The 26,436-nt window shown below is 43.9% G+C and overlaps 1 protein-coding gene across 5 annotated transcripts in view; it reads right to left on the bottom strand.

Annotated features, from left to right (window-relative positions):
• The window catches only part of nbeab (neurobeachin b), a 223,080-nt gene that overhangs the window by 99,797 nt on the left and 96,847 nt on the right, over positions 1-26,436 (bottom strand). For 4 of the 5 annotated variants that reach the window (XM_053872361.1, XM_053872359.1, XM_053872363.1 and 1 more), the window contains 13 exons: positions 25,914-26,106; positions 24,951-25,844; positions 23,629-23,840; positions 23,403-23,556; positions 22,153-22,333; positions 20,905-21,029; positions 20,244-20,309; positions 20,005-20,173; positions 15,586-15,976; positions 10,560-10,726; positions 10,030-10,153; positions 8,123-8,250; positions 5,224-5,285 (listed from right to left, as the gene is read on the bottom strand). In XM_053872361.1, coding sequence (XP_053728336.1) covers positions 5,224-5,285; positions 8,123-8,250; positions 10,030-10,153; positions 10,560-10,726; positions 15,586-15,976; positions 20,005-20,173; positions 20,244-20,309; positions 20,905-21,029; positions 22,153-22,333; positions 23,403-23,556; positions 23,629-23,840; positions 24,951-25,844; positions 25,914-26,106 — 2,866 coding nt within the window. The remainder of the gene's footprint in view (positions 1-5,223; positions 5,286-8,122; positions 8,251-10,029; positions 10,154-10,559; positions 10,727-15,585; positions 15,977-20,004; positions 20,174-20,243; positions 20,310-20,904; positions 21,030-22,152; positions 22,334-23,402; positions 23,557-23,628; positions 23,841-24,950; positions 25,845-25,913; positions 26,107-26,436) is intronic. The other variant, XM_053872362.1, reaches the window with a different exon arrangement.

Genomic DNA, 26,436 nt, shown 5'->3' with positions numbered 1-26,436 from the left:
TCACCCTGGTCAGTTCATCACAGAGCAACCACTTCCAAAGAGGCTGAGATTTTAATGTCATGAATTAACCTCTGTGTTTGGACTGTGGGAGGAAACCAGAGTGCTCAGAGGAACCCAACACAAGCACATGAATACAGATTCAGTAGCCATGTCTAACTGTAGCAAAGGACGAGCGACATCTTCAGCTTCACCTCTGCCCAGCAAGCATGGAAAGTAAATAGGATACTTGTTGTGTACACAGTCTATAAACGGCGGGTGTGTGCACCGTGTCAGCGTTGGAACACGGTAAACAACATTTGTTGCACCACCATAACTGACACAAACATTATTATAGAAGGACGTCTCTTTTGTACACAGTTGTCACACCTGACACGTACCGCAAGAGTACACAGTCTGACCCGATGATGCGTCGAGTCGGGGAGATGGTGCTGACAAACTGCCGAGCATCTGGTCTCCAAATGTTCCCCGTGACCCCCTTCCTGTGCTGCCGTATCAGCCTGGAATGAGCTGTTCTGCATTTGGACAGGGATCATGTGCAGCCAGGCTCGGCTAGCGCGGCGCTCACGTGACAAAAATAAATAGGGAAATCAAAGCTTAGTGTCACCTGGGTGCGGGGTATAGCACGACCTAGTCAAACGTGTTCTGTTCTCAAAGGGATTCTGGCTGACAAGCCTCTCTTTTTTTCCCCAGAGGAGGCGATCTTTGGGAGCAGAGACTGTGGCAGAGCAAGACCTGAAAACTGGCAGAAAGAAAGCTTCTCTTGATGGATGCTTCCTGGCCTCCACTGAGTCGCTGAGGCGAACATCCTCTAGCTAGCTATAGCTAGTAGAGGATGTTCGCATCTATTAAAATAGTGGCATCACATATAGTTCAATATTTATTTGATAAGACGTTTTTCTCAAACAAAAAGTATGACCTGCATCACTATTTCAACTGGCTAATGTTCTGCTAAACTTGTGACGCTGCTTAAATCAATCGGATCTTGGTGCCGATATTTTGTAAAGCTACAGCATGAGGTGCTTATTATTACCTTCCAGAAGAGCCTTGTCAAATAATGTTTGGTGAATTATCAGAAATGGAACAGGCTTCATCAGCTCAAAAAAATTCATCATTGCTCAATATTATATTTTTTGAGGTTGTTCAAATTTCCAGTCCAATGCAACTTGTACGTGCCTCCTGTGTGAACTTGAAATGCCCCAAAAGTGTCCCACATGTGCATTGGAGGACATGACAATGTCACACACAGCGGGCTTGCTCAGTGCTGTGAAACAAGGGCGCTAGCAGTGGAGCCTATCTAGCCATGTTTAAAGTGGCTTTCCTGGTGGAGTCAGCATGTGCTCAACATATATGTTTCAAGGAGAAGATTAAGATGGAAAAGAGCAGCAACATCCATACAGAGAATCTCCTATGACTAGAAGAAGTTTTGTGTATGTTTGTGAGTACTCGATGACGTGCAGGTTGTACCAGATTTGAGTCACGTCAGGTTACCGTCTGACTTTTGACTTAAATCTTTAGGTGCTGGAAGTTTGAGTTGCCCACAGATTTTGACTGTAGAGCAAACAGTAGCTCTTATGAAAGTAATAAGAAACTTGCCTCGACAATTGCCAAGACCCTGAATAGAAAACTCCCAGGCCACATCCGGCCCGCCAGCTGAGATTTGTGACCCTTGAGATGGCATTCCTTAATCCCTTTTAAACAATGAAAACAAGAGTTTTCCAAATGCATGACATATACAAGAATATTGAAGGTTAAATCAATAACTAAATGAAATAAAAAAACGTTTCTGCAGCACTGAGTTTACTCAGAAGGAGAGAGACGGCTGAAGAGAAAGGTCTCTAATTCCGGGTCAGTCTGTGTTCCTACTCCCACCTGTGGCCATGAGCTTTGGGTTGTGACCATAAAAAGAAGACACAAGCTCAGAGAAAGTAAGATAAGCTCAGATATCGGAGCGAAGAGGTGCAAAGTAGAACCATACCGGAGGGATGGCCTGGACACAGCTCAGTATTCACCCCAGAGAGTGGCCTCTGAGGGACAGGGAAGTCCGGGCCTCTGTACTCTGGCTGCTGCCCCTGCGACCCATGTGTGTCACACCCATGCCTATTGTCACACTATCAAGGAAGCATGCTCATAAAATAAGAGGATAAACCTTGCTGAGAATCCCAGTTCTTACTGGCAGAAGACAAGAAGAAGAATGGTAAATGCGATATGCGACGCTCCTCAGGAGTCTAGCAGAATATTTCCGTTCATATATTATTCAGAAAGAAACTGTAACGGAGTTTAAATCCCACACCTCCTCTGCAGATTGATGGTCTCCCTCCTCCTGCTTTCATCTCGCTGAAATTCAGCAGGGCACTGAGTATTTGTAGCGTTTCAATGGGAGCTGTCAGTGAGCAGGAGCTTTTATCTGCAGTCCTGGACTCTCCACATCTGGAGACCTTCTATCGCTAAATCTCCGCTCGCCGTCCCTCCTGGATGGTTAAGCTGTTACAAGAAACAGAGCCGCCTGACCTTTTCAGTCAGCTGCCTGAGCCGAGGAGGGACCGGTGCAGGCCTCGCGATGATGGCGGAGATTAGTATGCATTCATCAGAGAAGGCTGATCATTAGCACTAATGTATTCACAAATGTGACAGGTCACCAAACAGAGAGGGAGGGAAGGTCGGTGGGATGACCTCGGCGCTGTCTGCTGGCATTACAGCCTTTTGGACATGCAGAAGTTGGCACCCTCCAGAAATGTGACTTGAGGATAAAACGCGCACTTGGACACCAAAACAAGGAGCTTGTTTTGGTGTCTGCTGCTGCTTTTTGAGGGAGGGGGGTATTGGAAATGTACATTTCCTTTAGGGTCAGGGTCCAAGATGTGGGCACATCTAAGCATTGCACCAGGAACGTTGGCGACAGAGGAAGAGGTACATAAAGAGGAAGGACTGGGCGGATGACCAACTAGTTGTGGCAGTACTTGATGGGATACGCTGGAAGACAAAAGTTCCATGTTCCAGAGGAGGACATGCCATCTCTCTTGCGGCTCCACATCTTGTCAAGCTCCTCATGACTGTACGGTACTCCGCTGCAACAGATCGTATAAGACTCTGCTGCCTTTACCAATACGTTTTCAGAACATGGAACGGGCCCTTGATGCAGAACCACTGGGTCCAACCCAACACAGCCCCACAGGTGACACCCCGCCCCCCAGATCCAACCCCGCTCCCAGGTTAAACCCCTCCCTCACAACCTTAACTAGATTTACAGAGCTCGCCTGCACAGAACTACAGAAAGTCCATGCAGAAACGTGATTTTAAATCATGTTTAAAATTCTTTTCGTTATTTTTTTAATGTTCACTGTGCATTCCATACGAAAAATTACATGCTTGGCTCACATCAGTGAGTTGAGCGGCATATATCCCGGGGTGGGGGTTCATCCTGGCTTGGGACACATGGCTTCCTAAACACATCCAATGTGGGTTTTATAAGGTGTTGGGTGGAACTGAATCAGTGTTGGATCTGGTGCAACCCCACCCATTGCTTCTGCAGGAGGAGCACTTGGGAACATGGGGCACAGCACTTCACACATTGAACCTTCTCCCATCGAGAAACACAGCCCAACCCAAAACCTCCAGAAGCGATCAGCACCTACAATGCCAATCTCTCCAAGATAAGAATCTGTAGGTGTAACGTGTGACTTTGCTCTGCATCTGATCGTCCCCAAAAGAACTTCCCGCTACATGCATTGATGAAGCACTTCTCTAGACCATGTGTGTCCAGAAACAGATAAACACTGAAGCATAGAGGCCTCACTGTGAGATCGATATCACAGCCAGTGTTCCATCCCCTCCGCTGCTAATGGAGGAATCCTCAGGAGCCGAAGAAATGTTATCTGAGCAGAACGTTCTCTGGGACGCTCTCATCTGCGATAAATCTCCAGAAAGCAACTTCCCGCAGACAAAAAAAACGCGGGTCTGTCAAAAACCTTCAAAAGAACAACAATAACTCAGTGCTGGCTGCTCCCGTTTATGCGCATTTTTCGGAGTAAAGCCCATGAATGATGGCCTCCATATAGCACCCTGCTGACGAGACGCTTTGGCCGGCAGATACCAGGGAGAACTCGGAGCCGCGATCAAGCTCCTCTGGCTTTTTGGAGTCTGGATACACAAGGAGGCACCAAGTAATGGCTTCCTTATGGTCTGCCCGACGGAAGAGTGATGGGCTGACAGAAGGTATGTTAAATATCTCCTGTTCTAACTGCTACATCGGGGCTCTGACCTTCTCTAAAACACGGGCTTAACAAGAGACCGAGAGGGTCAGCGAGGAGGTGATCAGTCACTCGCCATGTTGGACCACGTGGATTACCGGATGGAGGCTGGAGGTGTAGCGGTGTAGAGAGACAGCTCGCCATGTGGCTGCCTTACATTTAATGGCAAAATGGCATGAAACTAGCGTGACTCCTAAGCTGCTTCAACAACCAACATCAGCGTGTGGCGCACTCCGATTTCCTCCCACAGTCCAACATCCAGCTGACTCTAAATTGGTGTGAGTGAGTGGCTGTGTGGCTCAGTGGTCACCCCTCCACGGTGAGACCCCCCTCGAGTCCAAGCAGCAGGTACACTGCCACCCAAGGACGGACCATAAATCACAGCTCTATTTAGCTCTCATTTGCTGCAATGCCATGATGCAGATACAGGGAGCAACGCAGGGGACACCGTGGAAAGGTGACTAGTCCATCACAGACAACCTCTAACAGGTCAGTTCTGTTTGTTTTAGGACTGTGGGTGGAGACCACAGCACCTGGAGGAGAGCTACACAAGCCACATAAACTCCACAACATGGCTACCCACTGCACCTTGTTAGTACGCATCTTCTTCTCGGCCTTTAACTCCAGTCACTAAAATGCATACTGTGTAATATACTTTGAGTATTTGAAGGAGGAGACAGACATGAAGGGATCTATGTGTCTATAAATAATTGCAACATATCCATCACGTCAAGCACCGTGACTCCTCACACAGTCAGTCAGGAAGCAGAAATGTAAATTCAGCTTGAGAGTGAAGAAATACACATTCTGAATAACATCACTTAAATAAAAATTACTGATAAATTAACAAAGAAATACTTTTATTCGGAGCAAAGGAGGACAGCTAGCTGTGTTTTTAACAATTCAAGAGCAGAGGAACAAGTGACGACTCTTTCCATCATAGAAATAGCTGTAAGGGAGTGAAACGCTCACTTACTTGAGAACAAAGCAGCATCACAAGCTCCACAACCGAAGTGCTGGACTTCATGCACACGAGTCCTGCGAGGAGAAGCAGACACAAAATGGACTGTCTGAAATTTTGAAAAATCAAACATCAAAAACCATGAAACAAACAGAGAACATCCAAATCAAGTTTCAATGAGACTTCCTAAGGAGCCCTATTAAATACTGTGACGGTCGTGGTGGTCCATGAACCCATAAGAAGGCACAGTGAAAAATATTAACGTACAGAATATTATAGAATTGTAGAGAGACAAAGTGGAAAAAAAAGTTAACAAAAACCACTGGACCAATGTGGTAAGACATTTTATTTGAATATATATCTATATCTATATTTATTTTGATGGGTAATAATAATAATAATAATAATAATAATAATAATAATAATAATAATAATAATAATAATAATAATAATAATAATAATAATAATAAAATGTTCATTATATAAAAAACATGAACTGTGGAAAAAAAAATAAAACATTTCCACATGATTATAGTTTTACTCCTCAGGGCCACATAAATACAGCCAAACGGTCTGGTTTTTGACTAGACAGGGCACTGTTATTGAGGAAACAAGAGCAAAACCAGGGGCTTAGTTTGGTCTTCAAGGTCGACAGAGCCGAGCAAAGTCTTTCCAAAGCAGCATATTGCAGACCCTCAAAGAGGATGTGACCCTCTTGTCCACACAGTGTCACGGCTGACCTCTTGTTATAGCTGTGACATGCTGAGCCATAAGTCAGTCCAGAGTGACACTGGAGTCAGGTGGCGGACTGACCCTGGCCTTGTGCTGGTACACAAACTAAATGCATTCAATTTAAACACGGCCTGCCAGTCCTTTCCTGTAAACATTCCGGGGTTAAGACACGGGTGAATGTGGCATTGTGGGGTGATGTTGCCGGCAGGCTGGGCCACGCAGGGGACAGCAGGCAGCAGGCGGCGGCCTTCACAACAGCAGCAGTGTTCACACGCAGGCTCTACCCACCGAGTCCCAGTGAGGGACTCATGGCGCTCTCCACATAATTGCTGCAGTGGCCACGTCAGAGTGGGGGTGAAGGATTCGGGAGAGGCGAAGGGGCACTCGGGGCAGTGCAGAGCTTGACCCCGAGCAGTCTAAGGAGTGATGGATGGCTGGTAATTACTGGCAAATGGAGCGCCTCTGCTCTGCAGCACAGTATTTCAACTGTTTAAAGCAAGACGGACCACGATCTCAGCCATCTGATAAGCAACACTATTTAACCAGATAAAGCATTAACCAGCGCTGGAGCTGCTCTAATCTCTGTCAGCGTGAGGAGGGGAAACATGTCGGCTGAAGCCCCAGCTGTCCGTCTTTCACCTTGTTTGTGGGGGTTTCACCCTCGGCTCCGCTCAAGTTTGTCAGCTTGGTCAGTTTGCTGACAGACTTTGAGTGAAAGGGCAACAGACATTTTCACACTTGTCAAGGCTTTGCTACCTGATTTTTCTTTCCTCTCTTCGGAGCCTCAGCCACATGAGTCCGACCTGTCCGCCGGTTATTGACATGTGGTTTAGGGCGGCACAAATGCAGCCTATACATTCTTGGTGAATAGTAATACGTGAGGGTTCAGAACTCAACCGTTATTTCTCACCGTAAAAACTCGGAACGTTTCCCACACAGCTGCGAGAATGAAGTGTCGTGGACACGTTCACAAAAAACAAAAAAGTAAATGCGTAGTAATACATAAAAAATGTATCGATGAAAATCACACCATTTTGATAAACGGAAGAGGAAATATAACTACTTTCATTTGCAAAACATTAATTCATACTAAAAGCCTTCTGTGTTTTTTGGGTAACTATGACACTTGAGGACAGTTGTAGATGCCCGGCCACGACGCTCAATCTCTCAGCTTCCTGTTCCCTCACTGGGCGTGTTGTCTCACTCCAGTAAGTAGCACAGACATATGATGCTGTCACACTTTTTATTTTGAAATTATGATTCTACTGAAGTTCTGTTTTAAAAGTAACTTTAATATATATATGTATATTTATTTGTTTATTATAGAAATGAAACATTTATATGAACAAAAAAAAAGTAAAAGTTAAAGTGTGAATATGATGTGGCACAACGAGGTTAGGTTTAAGTTAAACAATAAAAATGAAAACGCTCTAAAACTAGAAAAGCACTCAGAGAGCGCAAACAAAAAAAAAAGATTCCAGGATCCAGGCGGTGATGGGAATCACACCCAAAAGCATGTCATTTGTTCTTTGTCCCACTTCACACATTTCCAGAAAATTCCTTCCAAATCCGTCCATAACCAAACCAATGTAGGCGAAAACGTCACCTCCTTGGTGGAGATAGATATTGACTTTTCATGGGCTTCATAATTCATTTGTTCATGGACCAGACTGAAGATGTGGAAAGGAGATTTCGGTTCTGGACTAATGGGTGCCACCACAACCCCGAGGTTGTGTTGCATCTCGAGATAAAGTCAAGGGCCAATTGTTCGCCTGCTCAGAACAGATTTGGAACGCAGCATCTTGGAAGATCACTCTCTTTAACTCCGAGACTTCCTTCCATGCAAAACACTTTTATGGAGGACACAAACTCCTCCTTTTTCCTTTATCAATACACTGCTACCTTTTTGAGCGAGTTTCCTTTGGTTCCACCAGTAAACTAGAATCTGAGTGATGTGTCTGAGTGTCAGTAAACGAAAGAGAAAGTGTTAGTGTTTGGTATGTCGCTCTTCAGTGACGGAAAATGACTCTGAGAGAAATCTGACAAACACACGGCCACCTCGAGATGAAAGAAACTGGTAGCAGATGTGACCACGACCGTGTGACAGAATGTTAGCTAAACTGTGTCGCCACAATGTCAGCGCCGGAGAGTCGGGCGTAAACACAACTGCGCCAGCACTCACCTTCGATGAGCAGCTCCTGTCCGTGGCTGCCCAGCAGCGTGCGAGAAAGGAAGGGGGCAAAGTCCACGAAGATCTCTCTCAGTAGGGGAGCCACCTTCTCCAGCGCCCGTTCTAGCTTCGTTGTTATGCTGCCAAGGAGAGCACGTGGAGGTGACATTGGAACACAGAGTTCTTTGAAGGCACAGCACAAATAGGAAACAAAGTGATGATTGACTTTTTCAACCTGATTTGTGAACCTTGATCACAATCTGTTTTATAGACACACGTCCCTAGCTTATAAATATATTAAAATGTAATAAAGAATACATTTTTGAGGCAGTTTAAGAGTTAAAAAACAAAATAAATCTTCCCAATTTCCATGAAAAACATTCTTTGTAATTTATGTTGCTGCATATCTATTTTCTTGGCTGCTCTCTCTTGCAGTCTCGCACCTTGTCGCTTCACATTAGAAAGAAGCGTCTCTTATCTCCCTTCATTTCTGCACCACTCTCCACTTCAGGAGCTGATTGACATTATCTCACCGCCACATGGAAACAGGAGTCCCGCAGCTGAACAGTGCTGTGAGGAGCCACGATAATAACCGATGAGTACTTCTGATTTTCCACGCAGTATTCGTGCAAGTGGGTGTACTCTGGTTTGACACTGACCCACACCACATGAGGGACACCGTGTGATCATTAAAGGTTGGAATCCTGGGAGACATACAACTAAAAAGCAATATGTTTGTTCATAAATAATTTGCACTCTGATGCTTCATCGAAAAGAAGACCAAAAGGGTGTCGACTGCAAGGCGGCGGATTCGCTGTGTGTAGGCTAAGTGATGTGGATCGCTGCTGCCATGGCAACCGGTCCTCTCGTCCTCTGGTTGAACAGAGACATGTTAAGAATCACCAGGGGCTCTCAGGCGTCGGTGGGAAAGCAGGACTGTCACAAACTATTAGAGGAACCAGGAGATGAGTCAAGGTCACAGCAGGAAAGCTTCTCCAGAGCACACAGCATGAAAGGGTGAACAGTGTTGGTATGAGCAGAACACAAGCCCGACGGGCTTCACAGGGAATTCTAAAACAAGTCCAGCTAGAGAGGGTTTCTACGTGGAGTTTGCACCTAGTAGGGCACTCCATTTTCCTCCCAAAACATAACATTCTGAACAGTCTAAAGTGACTATAGTGATGTGAGCTACTGAGTGGTTTCCAAGTGTGTTTGTGCTACACAGGCAGAGTTGGCCTTTTACAGAAATATCAGAAAATACAACAAACAAACACATGGTTTATTTGATGAGAATTTTTCCCATCAATCTCAGTAGACTAAAGTTTTGCACCATGGAAATCTTATTTTCTAAGTCCTGCTGGAGTCAGTTCTTCATCGGGAAAATAATATTGTTTTTATTTTTTTAAAAGGAAGGGCAAGTGTAGCTAGCTTAGTTTCAAATATGGCTGCTCCATATTGGTCTTCAATCAGCATAATGCGGACAGAAAATGGATAAATGAGGGGCAAAAAGCTTCGACGTGCTCGACTTCTCCTTCTGAATCACTGTCCCATCGATCCATGCGGTCGGCCTGAACAAATCCGAGGCCTCTAGACGCAGAGGCTGAGTCGGTCACACAAGTTCTACGTCCGCTAGGCCTTCGACAGCACACAACCGGCCTTTTCAGTCACTGTAACCGCAAGTTTCTGAAAGTAGGTCAGGAGAGGATCGATTTGAAAACGCACGTTTCACGACCTGATCTGCAGCTAGATGGGAACAGATGTGTTTTCATGTGGACAAGGCCTTAGTCAGCGTTCGCCCTCCAGGACTGTGGGATGAGCTGCACGCCCCCAGTGAACCACTCTGTGATTGTTACACTGACCTTTTTGTTTCAGCCCTCCCCGGAACACGATAGTTTGGTGTGATCAATCGTGGCCAGTACCTCATGTTTTCCACGCTGTCTTCTGGCATGGGGGCCACCGTCTGCACCGCCGGCAGATTCTTGCTGGTGGCGCCGTTGACAAAGCTGGCAGATGAAGACGGCGTAGCCGCCGCGTCGCTGGCACCTACCAACATCAACCCTTAGTCAGTCCAAATAAACTCCACCCACAAAAGAACTTAAATGTGTGTTCACATCCATGTAAAACAACCATTCATGGACACATTCCTCAGACCGGTCCAGACTGTATTGGTGTTTAAGGACACTCAAGTGGGAAAATCACAGGACTAACTGATCATACGCAGTGTACTGTTCCTGCTGTGCCCAAGAAAAACACAGCAGAGGAAGGCAACAAATGAATTAGAGATGCAATTGTTTGGTTTCCATGTGTGGGAGGAAGCTTCATGCAACTACTGGGGCTAATTGGAAGGGAAATAGCGCCATCTGGTGGTGGACAAAAGAAGCCAAACTTCTCAAGTGGCCTAGAGTGACTTCAAGTGAGTGAGTTGGAGTTGACTGAGGAAGCGGCCTACCCATGGTGTTGATCATGCTTTTCGGGGTGACAGGCGTGGCAGCAAAGATGTTGGGGGTGCTGCTGGATGTCAGTCCAGGCGGGGCGCCGCTGACAACGCTGCTTCCTCCCAGTGTGGTCACAGCTGGACTCCCGACAGAGGACTTCTTTGCTGGCACCACCACGCTCCTGCAGGTGGGAAAAGATCAAGATCATGATGTCACTTTCAGAGGAATTGTTCCACAAATCAATGGCATAAAGGGAAACATTCATAAAGGGAAACACTCGCACACAATCATTTCCTTGTCTCAACATGGACTTTGGGAACAGATTTTGGACATTCGGATGATAAAACGGAGTGTTAGGATAATGTCTAAATAGAAAAAAAAAAAATTAAAGCTAAAATTTATTTTACAGAGAACTTGCCATGATGCTCAAGTGGGACTGTTTTCCTTAACATATTAGACTTGAGAACTGTGCAATCTTTGAAGAGTTTTCTTGAGTTAAAAAGAAGACATTTAAAACATTGTTTTTGTCTGCGAAGAAGTTCACTGTGGTCAATGTAAATTATTAAGTTATTTTGTTAACTACAACAACAACATTAACAATACAAAAAAAGCAAATAAGTCGGGCCATATTTATTTATATAATTTTTTTTTTAAAAGACCATGGTCCCAGGTAAAAACACTTATATTTTCTCCATAATCCAGCCAAGAATAATTTATAGTAGTTTCTAAATAAAATATGGATCTCAAGGGAAACTATTTACATAATGTGGTTAATCATATAAATGAAATCTGGATACAACTTGATCAAATTTACTGAACAGAAATAAAAAAGGTTCTATTTCCAGTTTTATTATTAGACATTTTATCATCTTAAGGGATCCAAATTATTTCTCACATCCAGCAGAAAATAATGTAAAAGACAAATAGATCCCTGAAAAAATGGATGCACTTAACACAGTGCACTTCAGCAAAATACCATTTAATAAAATAGTGTTATCACCATGATTATAAAATACTTTCATGTAACATATGGCAATTCTATTTCATATTACAAACAAAAAAGAAACGTCCATGAATTACATCATAACATCAGATATTTTTTTTCCCATTAATTTTGTAGCTGCTTTAAACATGTTATTATGATCAGAACTACTTTGTCAGCAAATTGAAAAATACAGACATTAAAATAAATATAAAATATTTTATTCATTTCCTTCATTCATTTTTTCCCCACATGACAATGGAGCACTGCATTTTCTTCCACACTTCCTCCATTGTTGATAAACTGAACAAGACTGTTTAAAAACTGTGGCTCCCCGTTTGAGTCGCACACGGACACGCTGACTGGACAGCGACCCGGTGCACCCATGTTATCTGGTTATTGGAAGATTACGGATGTCGCGATGAACTTGGACCTGCTCTCTCGCTCTCTCTGGGAGACAGAAGCAAAGCAGAGCTCATCCTTATCGGGCCAGCGGTCGATGAGAGAGGCAGATAACGTCTTGTCCAATCTCCTGTCACCAGTCTGGGAGACAGAGCGCATGACTCTGCTCTCTGGAGATGAGCAGACATCTCAGCAAGAAGCCACGGAGCAGCCATTTGGTCCAGTCATGTACATTTGCAGGGCAATACAGCAGAATACCAGTAACATTTATCGCTATTGCTGGTGTTGTAAGTACTGTAAGTACCAGTGAGCAAGTCGCACTAATGGTCAAAAGAAACAGTTGTGATGTAAGTAGCTGCCACAGTAGCAGTGGTAGAAGTGGTATTAGCAGTTACCACGATAAAAGTACAACAAGTAGTTAGCGTGAATGTAGTCATTGTAGTAAGTGACAGCAGTATAAGGAGTGAGTGTAGTAAACTTAGAAGCCCCAGTGATACTAATAACTATAAATAGTAGTAGTTGTAACGATATCATTGAAAGTACAAAAGAAGTAAAAGCAGTGGTAGATAAAATACTAACACAAGAAGTTGTAGTAGCTGTATTATTATTATTACGACTCATAGTAATAGTAGAAGTAGTAGCAGAAGACATTCAAGTACCAGTGAGACTTGTAAGGGTGATCCATATTGGAGTAGTAACAGTGTATTAGTACACGAGCACAGTGACAGTATCAGCAGCGAAAGTAATTGCTGTCGTACTTTGTACACTTACCTGTCTACTTTGTATACCTTAGACCTTTATTGTTCAGTACTTAGTACTCCTACTACTTTGTTTTATGTTATGTAAAATTACCCTGTCTATTTACAAAAAACTTTTTGGTTGGAGCAGGGACACAAAGAATTTCACCTCGCACTTTACTGAGTATGTTGTGTGTGTGTGATAAATAAACTAGTAGCGGTAGTTGTTGCCATGATACGAATCATAGTAACTGAGCAGTATTAAAGTTGAAGCAGTGTAGTTATTTTCTACTACTACTACTATATAATAATAACTAATAACAATAATAATTATAATAACAATAATAATAACAATAATAATAATAATAATAATAATCACTGCAACTAATAGCAGTAGAAGTACACACGTATTTTCCAGTGACTGTGGGATAAATGAAAGACGGAACCCCACAAAGCAGTAGCGTCGCAGCGAGCCGACCGCACAGCAGGCTTTTTGTTGTTTTTATTTTGAGGATGGGAGCCCACAGCCACAGAGGGGGGTGTAAGATTAGGCTACAGCACCAGGGCCCCTGAAATATTCATGGGTGCAGACCTTCGGCAGCATGATGACAACAACAATCATTTATTTAGCAGCTCCTGAGTGAAATCACGGCGACGCGCAGCAGAACATCACGGCGACGGCTCGTCTTTCAAAACCCTCCACCACACAGCAGAGCTACAGGATGTTGATCGAACACAGATCTCCTGTCATGAAAGATTCATCGGCCTCATGAATAGATTATCGGCAGCATATTTTATTCACAGCATTGTCTTAATTGAGTCGCGCGGTATAAAGCAGCGATTCATCTGGGGGCATGTTAATGAGGTCAGCGGCGCCGGGATACTTCACCAAAGACATGTTTCCTCGTTCAATGAACCAAGTATCGGAGGGTTTAGGAACGCTGGCAAAGAGAGGAGAATGAGACATTCAATAGAACGATTATCGTTTCTCCTCTTCAGCAGCCAAACACGCACCTTCAAACATGGTCTGGGGAGGTTTGAAGGCTCTGGTGGAGCTGCTAATGTTTAGCAAGACAGTACGGAGGCAGCTTTCAAATGTGAGACTTCTGAAATAGTTCATTGTTAAAAAGTGCTTCGATGTTCACCTCAGTTATTTTAACCAGATTTTTTATTTGGAAAAAAAGCACAATTTAAACTAGATTCATTTACTTTCATGTCTCAAAACAATTCACTCATATGTACGTACATACGCATACCATACGTATTCATATGTTCTCCTGAGTTTACTCCAGGCACTCTGGTTGCCTCCCACAGTCCAAAAACACACAGAGGGGAACTGTGCACTCTACATTGTCCACAGGTGTGAGTGTCAATGACCGCTGGTCTCTGTGTGCTTGGCTGTTGACCTGTTCAAGGTGTCCCCCGCCAGGGATAGACTCCAGTCGCCAGTGACCCCCATAAGTAGCGATTGACTGATGAGGCTTCATGAAACAATGCCTTTAGTTTCAGAGCCCACTAGATGGCACTCTATGCCCTAAAATCTGAACAGTTCTCCGAGGTGTGCGCAGACCCCTAAAGTAACCGCAGCATTTCAATCGCATCTCACATCATTTTTCAAACCACAGCACCATCTGGTGGCCTCTGGGAATAAGGACACTATTTCATAATGCTTTGTCAGCCCATCACTACCTGTAAATGAATGAGCATTGGAACATGAAGTTTTAATTACTGCAAAATATTTTGCTTCATTTTAGAGACATCATGTTCAACCAGGTGTCCTGGGTCAGGAACACCTCTCCAGGTAAGCATCCGACAGAGACCCACCTTAACCTGCTTAGATGCCCAACCTTCCTGCCCCAGTACAGAGTACAGAGAAAACCCCTTTTGTTTTCTACATTTGGTCTCTCATTTTAGCATAAAGCCTCTCTGCGAGTAGTGCAAACTGTCCTCCTTCCATTCTCATTTAAACACTTTGAAACAAAAACATCTTCCTCCTTGTTAGTTGACGTCCACCACCAATTTAAAGCTCTTGCGGGCCACATAAAATTACTTTGAGGGCCAGATTTGGCCCCCGGACCTCGAGTTTGACACGTGATTAAGGGCTTTGCCGACCTTACTAGTAAGATTTTCTAATGTTTATTTAGCAGTGTATAAACCCATTTGGTGGTGTCACACCACCTCTCCACTATTCAACCACGCAGGAACCTTCTTGTACAACAGAGGGCCAGACGGACGTTTTGACTGAAGGTCATTTCTCTGTTTCTCTGAAGCTGTCGCTCCCAATCCACCGTCGACCTGACAGACGACTGCAAAGCGCTGGCAGCTCATTTCACTGGCAGGTGGCAAACAATTAGACAGAGAAAATGGAGGCCAGCAGAGAGCGCCACGCAAATGCGGCAGACAAAGTTGTAAACGTGGCCGAAGGGGCAGGGAGGTGGGGAGGTGGGGAGGCGGGGCCTGAGTGAAAGGACTTCAAAAATAATAGACTGAACGTGAGCGAGGCTCATTTCAGGCTGCCAGGTCTCATTAGGTGAGCGAGCGGGGAGAGGCCGGGGGCGGGTCGTGCCGTGAGGGCGCTTCTGTTTAATCTGTCATCAGGGCCCAGGAGACCCCTGAGCCCCCACCCCAACACCCCAACCTTCCATTCACGTCACTCACCTCAGCCCTGGACCTGCTGCTTAATACCAGTACAGCTCCGTTTATACTTTCTAACTCCTCACGTCGGACTCGGTTAAATGTGATTTAGAACCGTGCGTTTCATCGCAGGCTTCAACACCACCTGGTTACCCCTAAAACCTGCGGCAATTACAGTCACAGTGTGTGTGTTTGTGTGCTCGGTCGAGGTTTAGCTTCGAGCACATGATATTTCAACGTTAAAATTCTGTTGTCATTTAAACACAAGACATACAGGCAACATACCTGTCAAAGGAGTGGAACTGCATGGGCATGACGCTCTGGTTCTGGCTCTTGGGGTTCAGGTCGGTGTAGATCACAGGTTCAAACCCAGCTTCGGCGCCCTCCACTGGCAACGCCACGAGGCTCTTCAGAATCTCCTTCACGTTGATGCCCTTGCTGGGCTGACTGACACTGACGATGGAGGAGGCCGGGTTTATCGCTTCCGGTGAATCAGAGGCTCCGGGTTTCCTCTGATCCGAAGTCAAGAGCTCGCTTGAAGAGTCCATCGATCCGTTCAGGACGCTGACGACCTGCTCCTCTTCGATACCCGAGTCAGCACGAGGAAGTGGGCTCTCTTTTTTGGGCTGGTCTCCGGCTGAAGAGTCTTTGGTGCTGTCGAACATCAGCGGCGGATCTGACAGACACACAGGCAAAGCTGAAAGTCAACATACCTCAAAAACATTAGAGAACCTAGGATTCAGGTCGTATTTTTACATAAATAAATACATGAATAAAAACAAAATTTTATTTCAACAACAGTAAAAAAAATCAATAGCATGATATTAAAGGCAGCACTTTGCTTTTTATAATAATTTAATGAAACTCTTTTGAAAATGTTATGCTATTTATGCTATTTTTCTATTAATATCAATAGTGAACCTTGTGTTAGAGCATATTTTGCCTCGTTTTTGCGTTTTACAAATTAGTTTATTCTGGTCCAAGTTATTTTTGCATGTTGTCCCATCATCAAACAGTCTTTGTGCATTATAGTAAGTTGAATTAAATAGAGAATTTTATCGCAGTGTGCCATGAAATTACGATTTCAATGACAGAAAATTGGAAATGACACCGCTGCGGAGGTCAGCAATAATTGTGACGCTCATCATGCCATGGAGAAACACTTTTCTGCATAACTTAAATTAACACTTAAACTGAGTGAAACGTATTTAAAGAAATAGTTCTAAAAGATGGGAGCATTTATTGTTATGCATGCGCGATGATGCAAATACATTTTAGGCAGATGAATTAAGGCTGAGAAACAAACATCAAATTTCAGCTCCTTTTTCTGCATTAAGTTTTACGTACAGGAAACTATTCTTCAGAAGGCCTCTCAGACAGAGGCCGGGCCACACGCTCGGCAGCTCTGTGGAGCTGAACGGAAACATCATGAAAAATTCATCCTCGACCAGAGATGATGAATGAATCATGGCACAAGGATGAACTCATGAACTAGGTTGTCAAACACAGTCGTGGGTGATACTGATGATTGTGTTGTCTGTCTCAGGGCCTTTCGGTGCAAAGAGTGAATCATTTACCAATGGTTTACAGTTAAATGCTGTTTAAAGATGTATCTTTTAAATATGGTGAATTTATATATATATGTTCTATATATGTGTATACAAATAAGCTTATTTTATAAAAACAGGAACAATAATGACTATTTTTATCCTTACTTTAAGACAAAATAACAATAAAATAATTACAAAAATTGAAGATATATGAAGAAAGAAATTCCTAAATAAATTCATTTTCTTCCTGATTTCTTATTTTGGTTTAAGCTAATGCAATACACTGTAATATTTATAGGAAATGTATTTATCAGTGAAGGAAAAGTACTTGGACGGTCTAACTAGTGAGTAAAAATATAACGTGAAGATTTTAAAAATCCATTAAAAAGAATAATAACAAGAAAACAAAACATAACTCAAACATTATTTTATGTAAACACATGAGAAAAATCAAGCTCTTTTTTTCCCCAATTTTTAAAAATGTATTTTAAATTTTTTGTACTTCATACTGTTGTTTTACAGGCGACGCTTTCTTTCATTGTGCCATGTCATTTCAAGTCCTGTTCGTCAGCCAGACCACCTTGAGACAAGTCCAGTCACATGACTCCTCATCACATGTCCCCCAACGAGATTCCGCCGACAACTTGTCTGCTTTGCCGGTGTGTCACGCACGCTCATCTGCCACATGCCGTCTGGAAAAATCCCCCCTCTGGCTGGTGAGCTTTATGAAGGCGGCAGTGTGCTTCCTCCTGTGAGCAGCCTCTATGATCCCATTCTCCTCTGGTGGACGGCTTGGCTAATGGGCGCTGACAGACGCAGCTGAAAATAGAAGCACTGTCCCAAAATCCCTGACAAGATGACCAGAATGGCGCTTTGTCGTGCGATGTTTGTGTTTCCCCTTAAATTCACTCTCAGTCCAGCAAGATGGCGCTACATCAGACTTGACCTTTGAAGTGGAGGCCGCTGATCGGAGTCCGTCACTTCCTCATTCAACCCAACAGGAGCAGGTGAAGCAGACTGAAGCACCGGTGAGAGAAGAGCTCTGACTGAAGCAGCTCGCAGCAGATTCAACGTTCTTTTCACTCACAATTTGCCGATCTAAGAACTGAGATATTGTGAACAAGGTGTTCACACGCGTCATGTCACAACTTGAATCCACCATCACATACAGTGCTGTATGTATTTCATATAAGCCGCCGCACAGGATCCATCAGGCTACAAGACGATGTCACAATGGCTTTCTCTTTTGTTGTACTTCGTACTCTGAGTCATGCTTCCGTCGCTCACCTCCAGCACGCGGCTGCGTTTGAACCACCGAACGCCAGAACATGACTCTCCGGGATGGTTAGTTTCCAGTCTGTTCATGTTCTTCTGGTCAAACGTCAGGACTCATGGCCTGATTTTGCCTCTTAAGTCTTGCTGGTTTTGTTTCTTCTCCGGTTTCAGTGCTCGAACTTTCGTTTCCAACATGCACTGGGACTCTTTATTTTGGTTCTGCTGGGTTATGAGAGCTCTTCCTGCTGGGTATTTTTGTCAAATCTATTTCTGGACTAAAACCCTCAGCTCGTGGGTCTCCATCTTGCACCATCTACAGTCACAACCTCTTCCGCTGACGTCACCGCCCAACCCACCTCGTCACATTCACACCTGCCTCCAATCTTCTGACGGCATAAAGACCGGACCAACCTGCCAGTCCTCGCCTGTTCGTCAACCCTTCATGGTTGGTTCTCGAGCGGGATAGTTAGCAATTTATCTCTGCCTGCCTGTTTGTCTCTTCTGCCTCAGAGATTCTGCCTGCCTGCACCTCCTGAACCCCTACTCCACTGCCTGCACCTCCTGCACCATCACCGCACGGCCAGCCAGATTCCTGGATCCTCAACAACCACTAGTCCAGGATCTCCTCCACAGAATCGGAAGAACCTTCCTACTCAGCACGATTAAATAACAATCTTCTGATCCCCAAACCTGCATTTGAGTCTCCTGCTTCAGTATTCGTTACATCTACTCCGCTTTCATTTCTCTCGCCGGACCTCTGAAAGTGCAACTTCTGATGGAAGCTGAAGTTATTCTTTTTATTATAATTATTATATAGTTATTCCACTCTAATTTCATATTATGAAGTCCAATCTCACAAGCAGTTCTCAGTTTCATCCCATTTTTCTCCCTTTTTCAGACTTAATCTGAGCTGTTTTTTCTTTCATACTGTAGATTGCATTAATTGATTCGTTCTCATTTGTTACATGACAATACCAAGGATTTACAATTAATTTTTTTTCAGTGTCACACATGACCTGCAGTCCCACAGTGGGACAGTACTAATGCAGTAAAATAAAATATAGTAAAAATAAATAAGCAAAAAGCAGAATGAACAAAAAAATAAATGATGGAATTAATAAATGCCTAGAAAAATGTAAGCGTAAAAAACAAATAGTACAGTACAGATCATGTCCAGTACAATTGGAAAACAGTCAGAGGAATTCTACAACAGCTCAAGTATATTACTGCAATTTCCTCTTTCATTTCAATAAAATACAATCATGTTAAATAAAGGTTTTCACACTATTGATTAAGCTACATTTTATTTTTTGTGCATCTGCCTCATCATTTTGTTCTATTAGTTTACATGTATTTATTTATTTATTTTTTTTCAAATGAGTGCAGGACATTTCTGACTTGGTTTTAGCGAAAGTTTTAATAAAAATATTATATATGAATCACTTGTTTCTGCAGGTCACAATTATCCAGGTCAACCTGCCTTCACTTACCTTTATTGAGGTTTTTGATTTATTGAGATATTATCAAAGGAGGTGTCCTTCAGCATCAACTCAGTGAGGTTTCAGCATTTAAAGGTTGAATGAAAGGACTTTAGTTTAGATGTTAGTGACGTTACAAATGCACTTCTCCCCGGCTCAGCTCTCACTAGGTTTTCTGACAAAGCTAAAGCAGTGGAGCGCAGCCTTGTAAGTTCACCACCAACATTGAGGCATAATCATTTAAAGGAAGGAGGGGCGAAATGTGTTGCCAGGTCAGGCTCCACCCCCCACACACTCTTTACAGGATAAAGGTAAAGGTGCAAGAAAAGTTCTGCCCTCTTTACAGATGATTTTTCAGGTGGCTCAGGAGTGCGGTGGTGAGTGTGCAGGCGAGAGCGAACCTGTGCTGGTCGGCGAGTTGATCTCCTGCCGGATGTTGCGAGACGCTTGGTTGTTGGTCCGGACCGTCTCCCGCTGAGGCTCCAGGATGTCACGGTACTTGGACACCATGAGGACGGAGATGAAGTAGACCACAGCCAGAGCCAGGAACTGAGCCTGTTTGCTGTCGTCCTGGTGGGAACAAGGGAGTTTGACTCTGAATCGTTCACCGAAATTTCCTCAGCGCCGGTGAATGACTCACCACGTCACGAAACACGACGGCACGCAGGCGATTGATGTCCACGTCCTGCAGGAGACGGTCCGGGTCCTTGATGGGAGCAACTACAGTTTATAATGAGGTCTAAAGCAATGTGCAGAGCTTCAGTCAGAGCAGCTGAGAAGCAAGCTATCTAACAAACCAGACATTTAACAGCTAGATTTTTAACAAACTTCAAAGTAACTTGAAAGTTACGGACGGATTTGGATGAACTTTCCATCATATATGTGAAATGTGACAAGGAACAATCCAATTTTGGGAGCGATCTGGATCACCCTCTGGATGCAGGAATTCTTCATTTTACAACAGGAAATGGGACCATTTCTTGCCAGACTGGCATTTAGACTTTTGACAGACGTGTGTCATTGGGCGACAGTGTTGTTGCTGGACTGAAGCTGCTTGTGTGTCGCCAGTTTGTTTGTTTCTAGAGAAAACTTTTCATCCATTTTAATTCCATGCACACACACATTTCTCCAGTCAGCAGGTATTGCCTTATTTTTTGAGGAATTGCAGCTTAAAAAACGCAAAAATCACATTAATCTTATGGTGCGAACATCTTGGTGTGTGTTTATGGCAAAAGCACAAATGAATTGATCATATTCAACGTGAACTGGATCTTTATTTGACGAAGGAGATTTGTCTGCACCTTGTTGGAGGTCACACTGTTCTGCAGCATTTCCTGCGTCTTGCTGTCGCTGTTGGAAGACTTATGTCCTCGGTCTCTTTGTCTCTGTCTGCACTCCAGGCAGTTCCTCACAGCCATGCAGCACACTGCACACACACACACACACGCAGGAATACAAATGCACAGCCTGTCAATAGAAGCTCATCTCAGAGGAAAATGGGAATAAACGATGGTAACAGGCGTGACCTCCTTCCAAGCCATCAGTTATCTCTGAGGGCTATTTGCTGTCGTCTGTCTGGAGGGAGGAAACTAGGAGCAGAAATTAGCAGCCAGACTAATTTCACACTGAAGGCGGTGATGAGCGACGACACACAACAAGGACACTGTTTTGGTCTGAAGGAAGGTTTATATCACAGACGCAAGAGCTCCACGTCACAGCCTCGGAGGAGGTCAGTCCACAAGGCTTCCACATGTTCCACAAGTTAGTGGAGAAGAGAAAAACACAATTTGAAAAATATGGATTTGAGGCTAAATATCATTTAGTCATTTGATGTTGAAAGAAAACAAGAATATAATTTTTAATATTCAAGAATTCATAAAAGTTTCTTTTTCTATTACTATTTAAATAGGTTACAAAAAACACATATAAAATCATAATTGAGAAAAAGAAATCAACTCAAAAATATGTAAAATAAAATAAAATACAATAGAACATAAAAAAATGAAGTCAGAAGCCATTCAATCTTAGTGGAGAAATGCATTGGAATTGATAAATAAATAAATAAAACCGTAAAAAAAACAAGAATAATAACAAAAAAACTATTTTTGTTTATTCATCTAAAAATAAATGTAAAAAAATACACCTTGATTTAAACAACATGTGCTCTTGAATTACTTAAATTATTTTTATCAAACAAAATTTTTTTTAATATTTATATTTATATTAAATAAGAAACTATTGGAGATGACAGCGTCTCCACACACTGACTTTTCCTCAGCAACAGAATGAGTTCTGTTTCAGTTTTAGCGAGATTAAATATCTAACACATAAACAGGAAACCGACCGTGACCTTCTCCTGGGTTTTGCGAGCACAGTATAACTGACTAAAATTCAGAATCGTGTCGTCTCGCTCGGCTGGAAGCTGCAGCAAAGCGATCAATTGTTCCCCCTCTGCAACATTAATCATCAAATGACTCCTTTTCTCATCAAACTGATGGCTTTTTCAGTCAAGTTTAGGGACGCTGACGCGGAGCGACTGCACTTCTCACCGAGTCGGAGGCACTGACGCATCAGCCCGCCGGACGACATGTTTTTCTCAGCCTCAATCTCGCTGAAGTTTAGGGAGCTGGAGAAGACCAGGACGTCCACCATGACCATGAGACGGGACAGGAAGGTGATGGCGGTGTCGGAGGTCATGCCCTGTGTCACCTCGATGTTCTCCATCTCAGACTGGTGGACAGGAGACACAAAAATACCAATGAGCTGTAAAGGACTGTACTCTCTTCGCCATCCGCAGCTCTCGGCACGTACCAATACATTTCACTGGCTTTAGGCTTTGTTTACCAAAGTCATTCATGCGAGACCATTACTTAAAGAAAACAAAAAGAGTGAAGAAGAGAGTGCAGGCAGGGCGGCAATGTCACAGGACAGCAGTGGTCACTACCATGATCTGACTCAGGAGTCCGAGGTAAAAGAGTCAGAGATGAAAGTTGTCGTTGGGAGAAAGGATGAGATCAGAAACAAGTCTATCAGAGGAACATATGGAGAAGTTTGGAGACAAAGTTATGCAGGACAGATGTTTGGAGACGTTGAGAGGAGAGACAGTGATGGACTGGAGGAGATGAAGAGGAAGATGAAGAATGGGGTGAATAAAAGAGGATTGGTGTGAAGGTCAACAAGTTGCAGAAGGAAATGACTGGAAAAGACTTTGATCTACATCTGAAAAAACCCGACAAACAAAGTACCGATTCAGAGATCATTTTGATTATTGTCTACACCTTCTGAACACCAGAGGGTGGTGTTTCTCTCACTATAAGGAAAATCAGAAAACCAGCGATGCTCGGTGACGTCAAATGTGGAAAAATATTTCGTGAATATATTATTACAATATAATTAAAAATTAAAATATGTTTATACAATGTTAAATGACAGAGATTTACTAATACTCAAATATGCTAAACACTGTTAAAGAACATTTACGGAATACAGAATTAGATTAGAATATAATAAAAAGACCACAGTGCGTAGCATTTTTGTTATAATATACATAATCATTTAAATAATTAATTGATGCTTACTTAGCAGTCAACTGTTTTGGTTGTTTGTTGGTCGTATATTCACCTGTGACTATGCATTAATACATCTACTCCATTGAATGTATCACACTTAGATGTTTTGAAAGTTATGTGTTGTCAAAAACGAACCGGATATAAAACAAACTATATTTGTTTGTAGACGCGATGCACCGCACTGCCAGTGTTAGCCGCTGGGTGTCAGTATTTCCCTACTTAACACTTACAGTGGGCGAAGTGGCAGCCGAGAGCAGAGGCAGGATCCCCCCACAGGCAATGATGATGTTGTCCACCATCTGGGAGATGAGATGGATGGTGTTGTGGACAAATATGATGTTCTCGTTGCTGTTGACGAAGTCCATGACCGACTTGGAGGAGTGGCTGGGGAAGGAAGAGGGTTAACAGCAGGGGGACTTCACATCAGATCGTGAGAAGGAGAAATGTGGCCGTCACCTCCTCCAGACTTGGACGTCACTCTCCAGCGCGAAAAGCAGGTCGGTGAGCAGCCGCTGGTGCATGTGGGACCACTTGAACTCTGGGATGCGGAACATGGTGGTGCGGGGACCCGGGCTGAACTGGTGCCGCTGGTCTTCTGTCATGGCTGCGCCCCTGAAGCCCAAGTCCACGTGGACGTCCTGCTCCATCTGAGAGGACGCGTGAACACTCTGTTGGATATAGGCTGAATATCAACAGCAGCTGCAGACCTCTCTCAGGTCTGGGGTCTGCCTCGCCTCTCAGTTGAAGAGGGATGCTCTACTTTGAGTCTCTCCTGGAGCCTAACCTTCTAGTCCACACTCTAAGTTTTGACACCTCAGGGAGAAAACTGCTCTGCGATTTTGTTCTTTCAGTCACTGAATATTGTGGCCACAGATGAGACCAGGAACCTACGTTGGGAGATGCAGTTTCTCACAACTGAAGTCGCTGCACATATCTGTCTGTTAACCACAAGCCTCACGACACTTGAACTCCTCCACCAGGGGAAGGAGCGCAAGACAGTGCACCCATTTAAACAAGGATCTCTTGGTCTTCATCGTGGAGTCGAACATGCGAAGGGAGACACATCAACATAAACCAAGGATTTGGGGTTCAAACGGGGATTTACGCTCAACCAGATGGCAGCAACTATATTTTCTAGGGTACCACGTTGCATGCTGAGACTGGTGCAAGGGGCCAGAAGAAAGAAAGAAGTGCCTTAATATGACAGTAAAACTTCAAAACTATATACTAACATAACATGGACAAAAGTAAAAAAACAAATGCACAAGTATGGATATTTACAAATGTAAGTATGGCATGACACTATTGAAATAGTTATTTGATTTCTTAATGAATTAATTTCATTTTATACACATTTTATTCAAACATAAATCATAAAAACAAAATACACAAAACATGGTCATGAAGGCACCTCATTTCTTTATTTTATTTTTATTTGTAGGGTCGAAATCAAACTTTCTAAAACATAAACAAGTTATATTTCGTAGTTAGTTAGAGTTTTAGTAATGAAAAATAATGAAAAAAGTGAAGCTTATAGTATGATTTTGACTTCATAAGGGCCACATACACATACTATGAACATGTCGCATATGGCCCCCATGCCACACTTTACTTCGGTCTGTGCCACACTCAACTACTTGCAACTATTGTAGGATGATTCACTTACAGTATTTAACTGGCTGGTAAATAGTCCTGAATAGAAAGATTAGGTTCATACTTCAAGGTTCAGAATAGGTTGAGATTTCATGAATGTTTCCCAAAAGTGAGCAGTATCTCACCTGTGTGGTAGCTGTCGTCTGAATCTTCTTCACTTTGCTGTCGTCTGCTGCTTCAGACACATTTCCCGCAACGTTTGCTTTACTTCTGGATTTACTGTCAACTTCCGTCGATCCAGAAACCTTCTCCACAACACCCTCAGGTGTCCTCGGCGAGATCGCCAATTCGTCTGCTGGGCCGAGGCCCTCTGACGCCCTCCCAAATCTTTCCTTCTCCAAAACGCCAGGTATTGCGCTCAGTTCCGAGCTGCCAGTCATGTGCCCCAGCAGGCCCAGATCATCGCTGGCACGTGAAACCTGAGGGCTGGGCAGCACCAGAGGCACAGCCGGACTCAGCTCCAGGCCGGCATCCATCTTGCTGAACAAGAAGTCACCGCTGTTGGTGATGCTGTCGTCATCGAGCGTGATGAGAGGCGGAGTAGTTTGGTCGTCCAGTGGCCCCTTCGGCAGCAGAACACTGGAGTTCAGCTGTTTGACTGAAGCACAGTAGACGTTGTCCAGCAGAGAATCCACCTCTACCAGCGCTCCGTTCTCAGAGATGCTCTCAGAGTCCAGGTCGTCCAGCTTCACCTCTGTGGCCTCAACTTTCTCAGCCTTGATGTCCACCAGCAGGTTGGCATCTGTGACCCCGTTAACAGAATCTCGGAGGCTGTCCTCCAACTCTTTACCTTCAGCCAGCAGGTTTCTGGACTCGTAGTCCGCCTCGCTGTCGGGGGTCTGGGAGTTCTCGTCGATCTCTCTGATCTCGATGGAACCTTTGATCCCTGAAGTCTGGGCCGACAGGCCGGAGATGGTGCTGACCAAACCTTTCTTCCCCTTCTTTATGTTCTCCTCTTCCTGCCGCTGGTACTCCTCGTACATCTTTGCCAGGTACTCCTTGTGCGCCTCGTACGTGACCTAGAAAAGCAACGCTGCATCACCCAGGAAGTGTTGCGTGGGAAACATTTTTCTCTGGACGGTCTTCACCTTGGAGTGAGCAATAGAGAGCGTGTCCACCCACACGCGCCAACCGCCCCACTCGTACTTGACGGCGTGGTAGAGAAGAATCCGGAAAATGTTGTAGACCATCTCCGTCATCTTCTGCTCTTCGGAATTCTTGGGGTTGATGTAGCCCAGAGAAAACATCCAGTCCTGCCACACGGAGCACTGGAGGAGACACCTGCGACATGCCATCACAGACATCAGAGTCTGCCGGGTACTTTGCTCGGACTAAAAACAATTTCACTTGATTTATTGTTGGCTGGGAGGAAGCAAAACAAATGAGAAGTTTGTAATTAAAATCCGGATATTATGATCTTGATTAAGATCAGTGGCGTCACTGCACTTCAGCACTCTTAAATGTGTTCTTTCTGTTGCTGAGGAGACATCCACAAAGAATTAGGTATCTGGAAATGATCTCAGCTGACTTCAATACAGGCTTCTCAGCAGTGCTTTAGCACCTCCTATGCTGGGATTGAGGGTGAAATCCCTCCTTTTTTGGCTGTGAAAA

The sequence above is a fragment of the Synchiropus splendidus genome, chromosome 8 (assembly GCF_027744825.2).
Source record: "Synchiropus splendidus isolate RoL2022-P1 chromosome 8, RoL_Sspl_1.0, whole genome shotgun sequence".
NCBI lineage: Eukaryota > Metazoa > Chordata > Actinopteri > Syngnathiformes > Callionymidae > Synchiropus > Synchiropus splendidus.
Note: the sequence above shows the minus strand (reverse complement) of the source record. Positions and strands in the feature narration are given on the sequence as shown.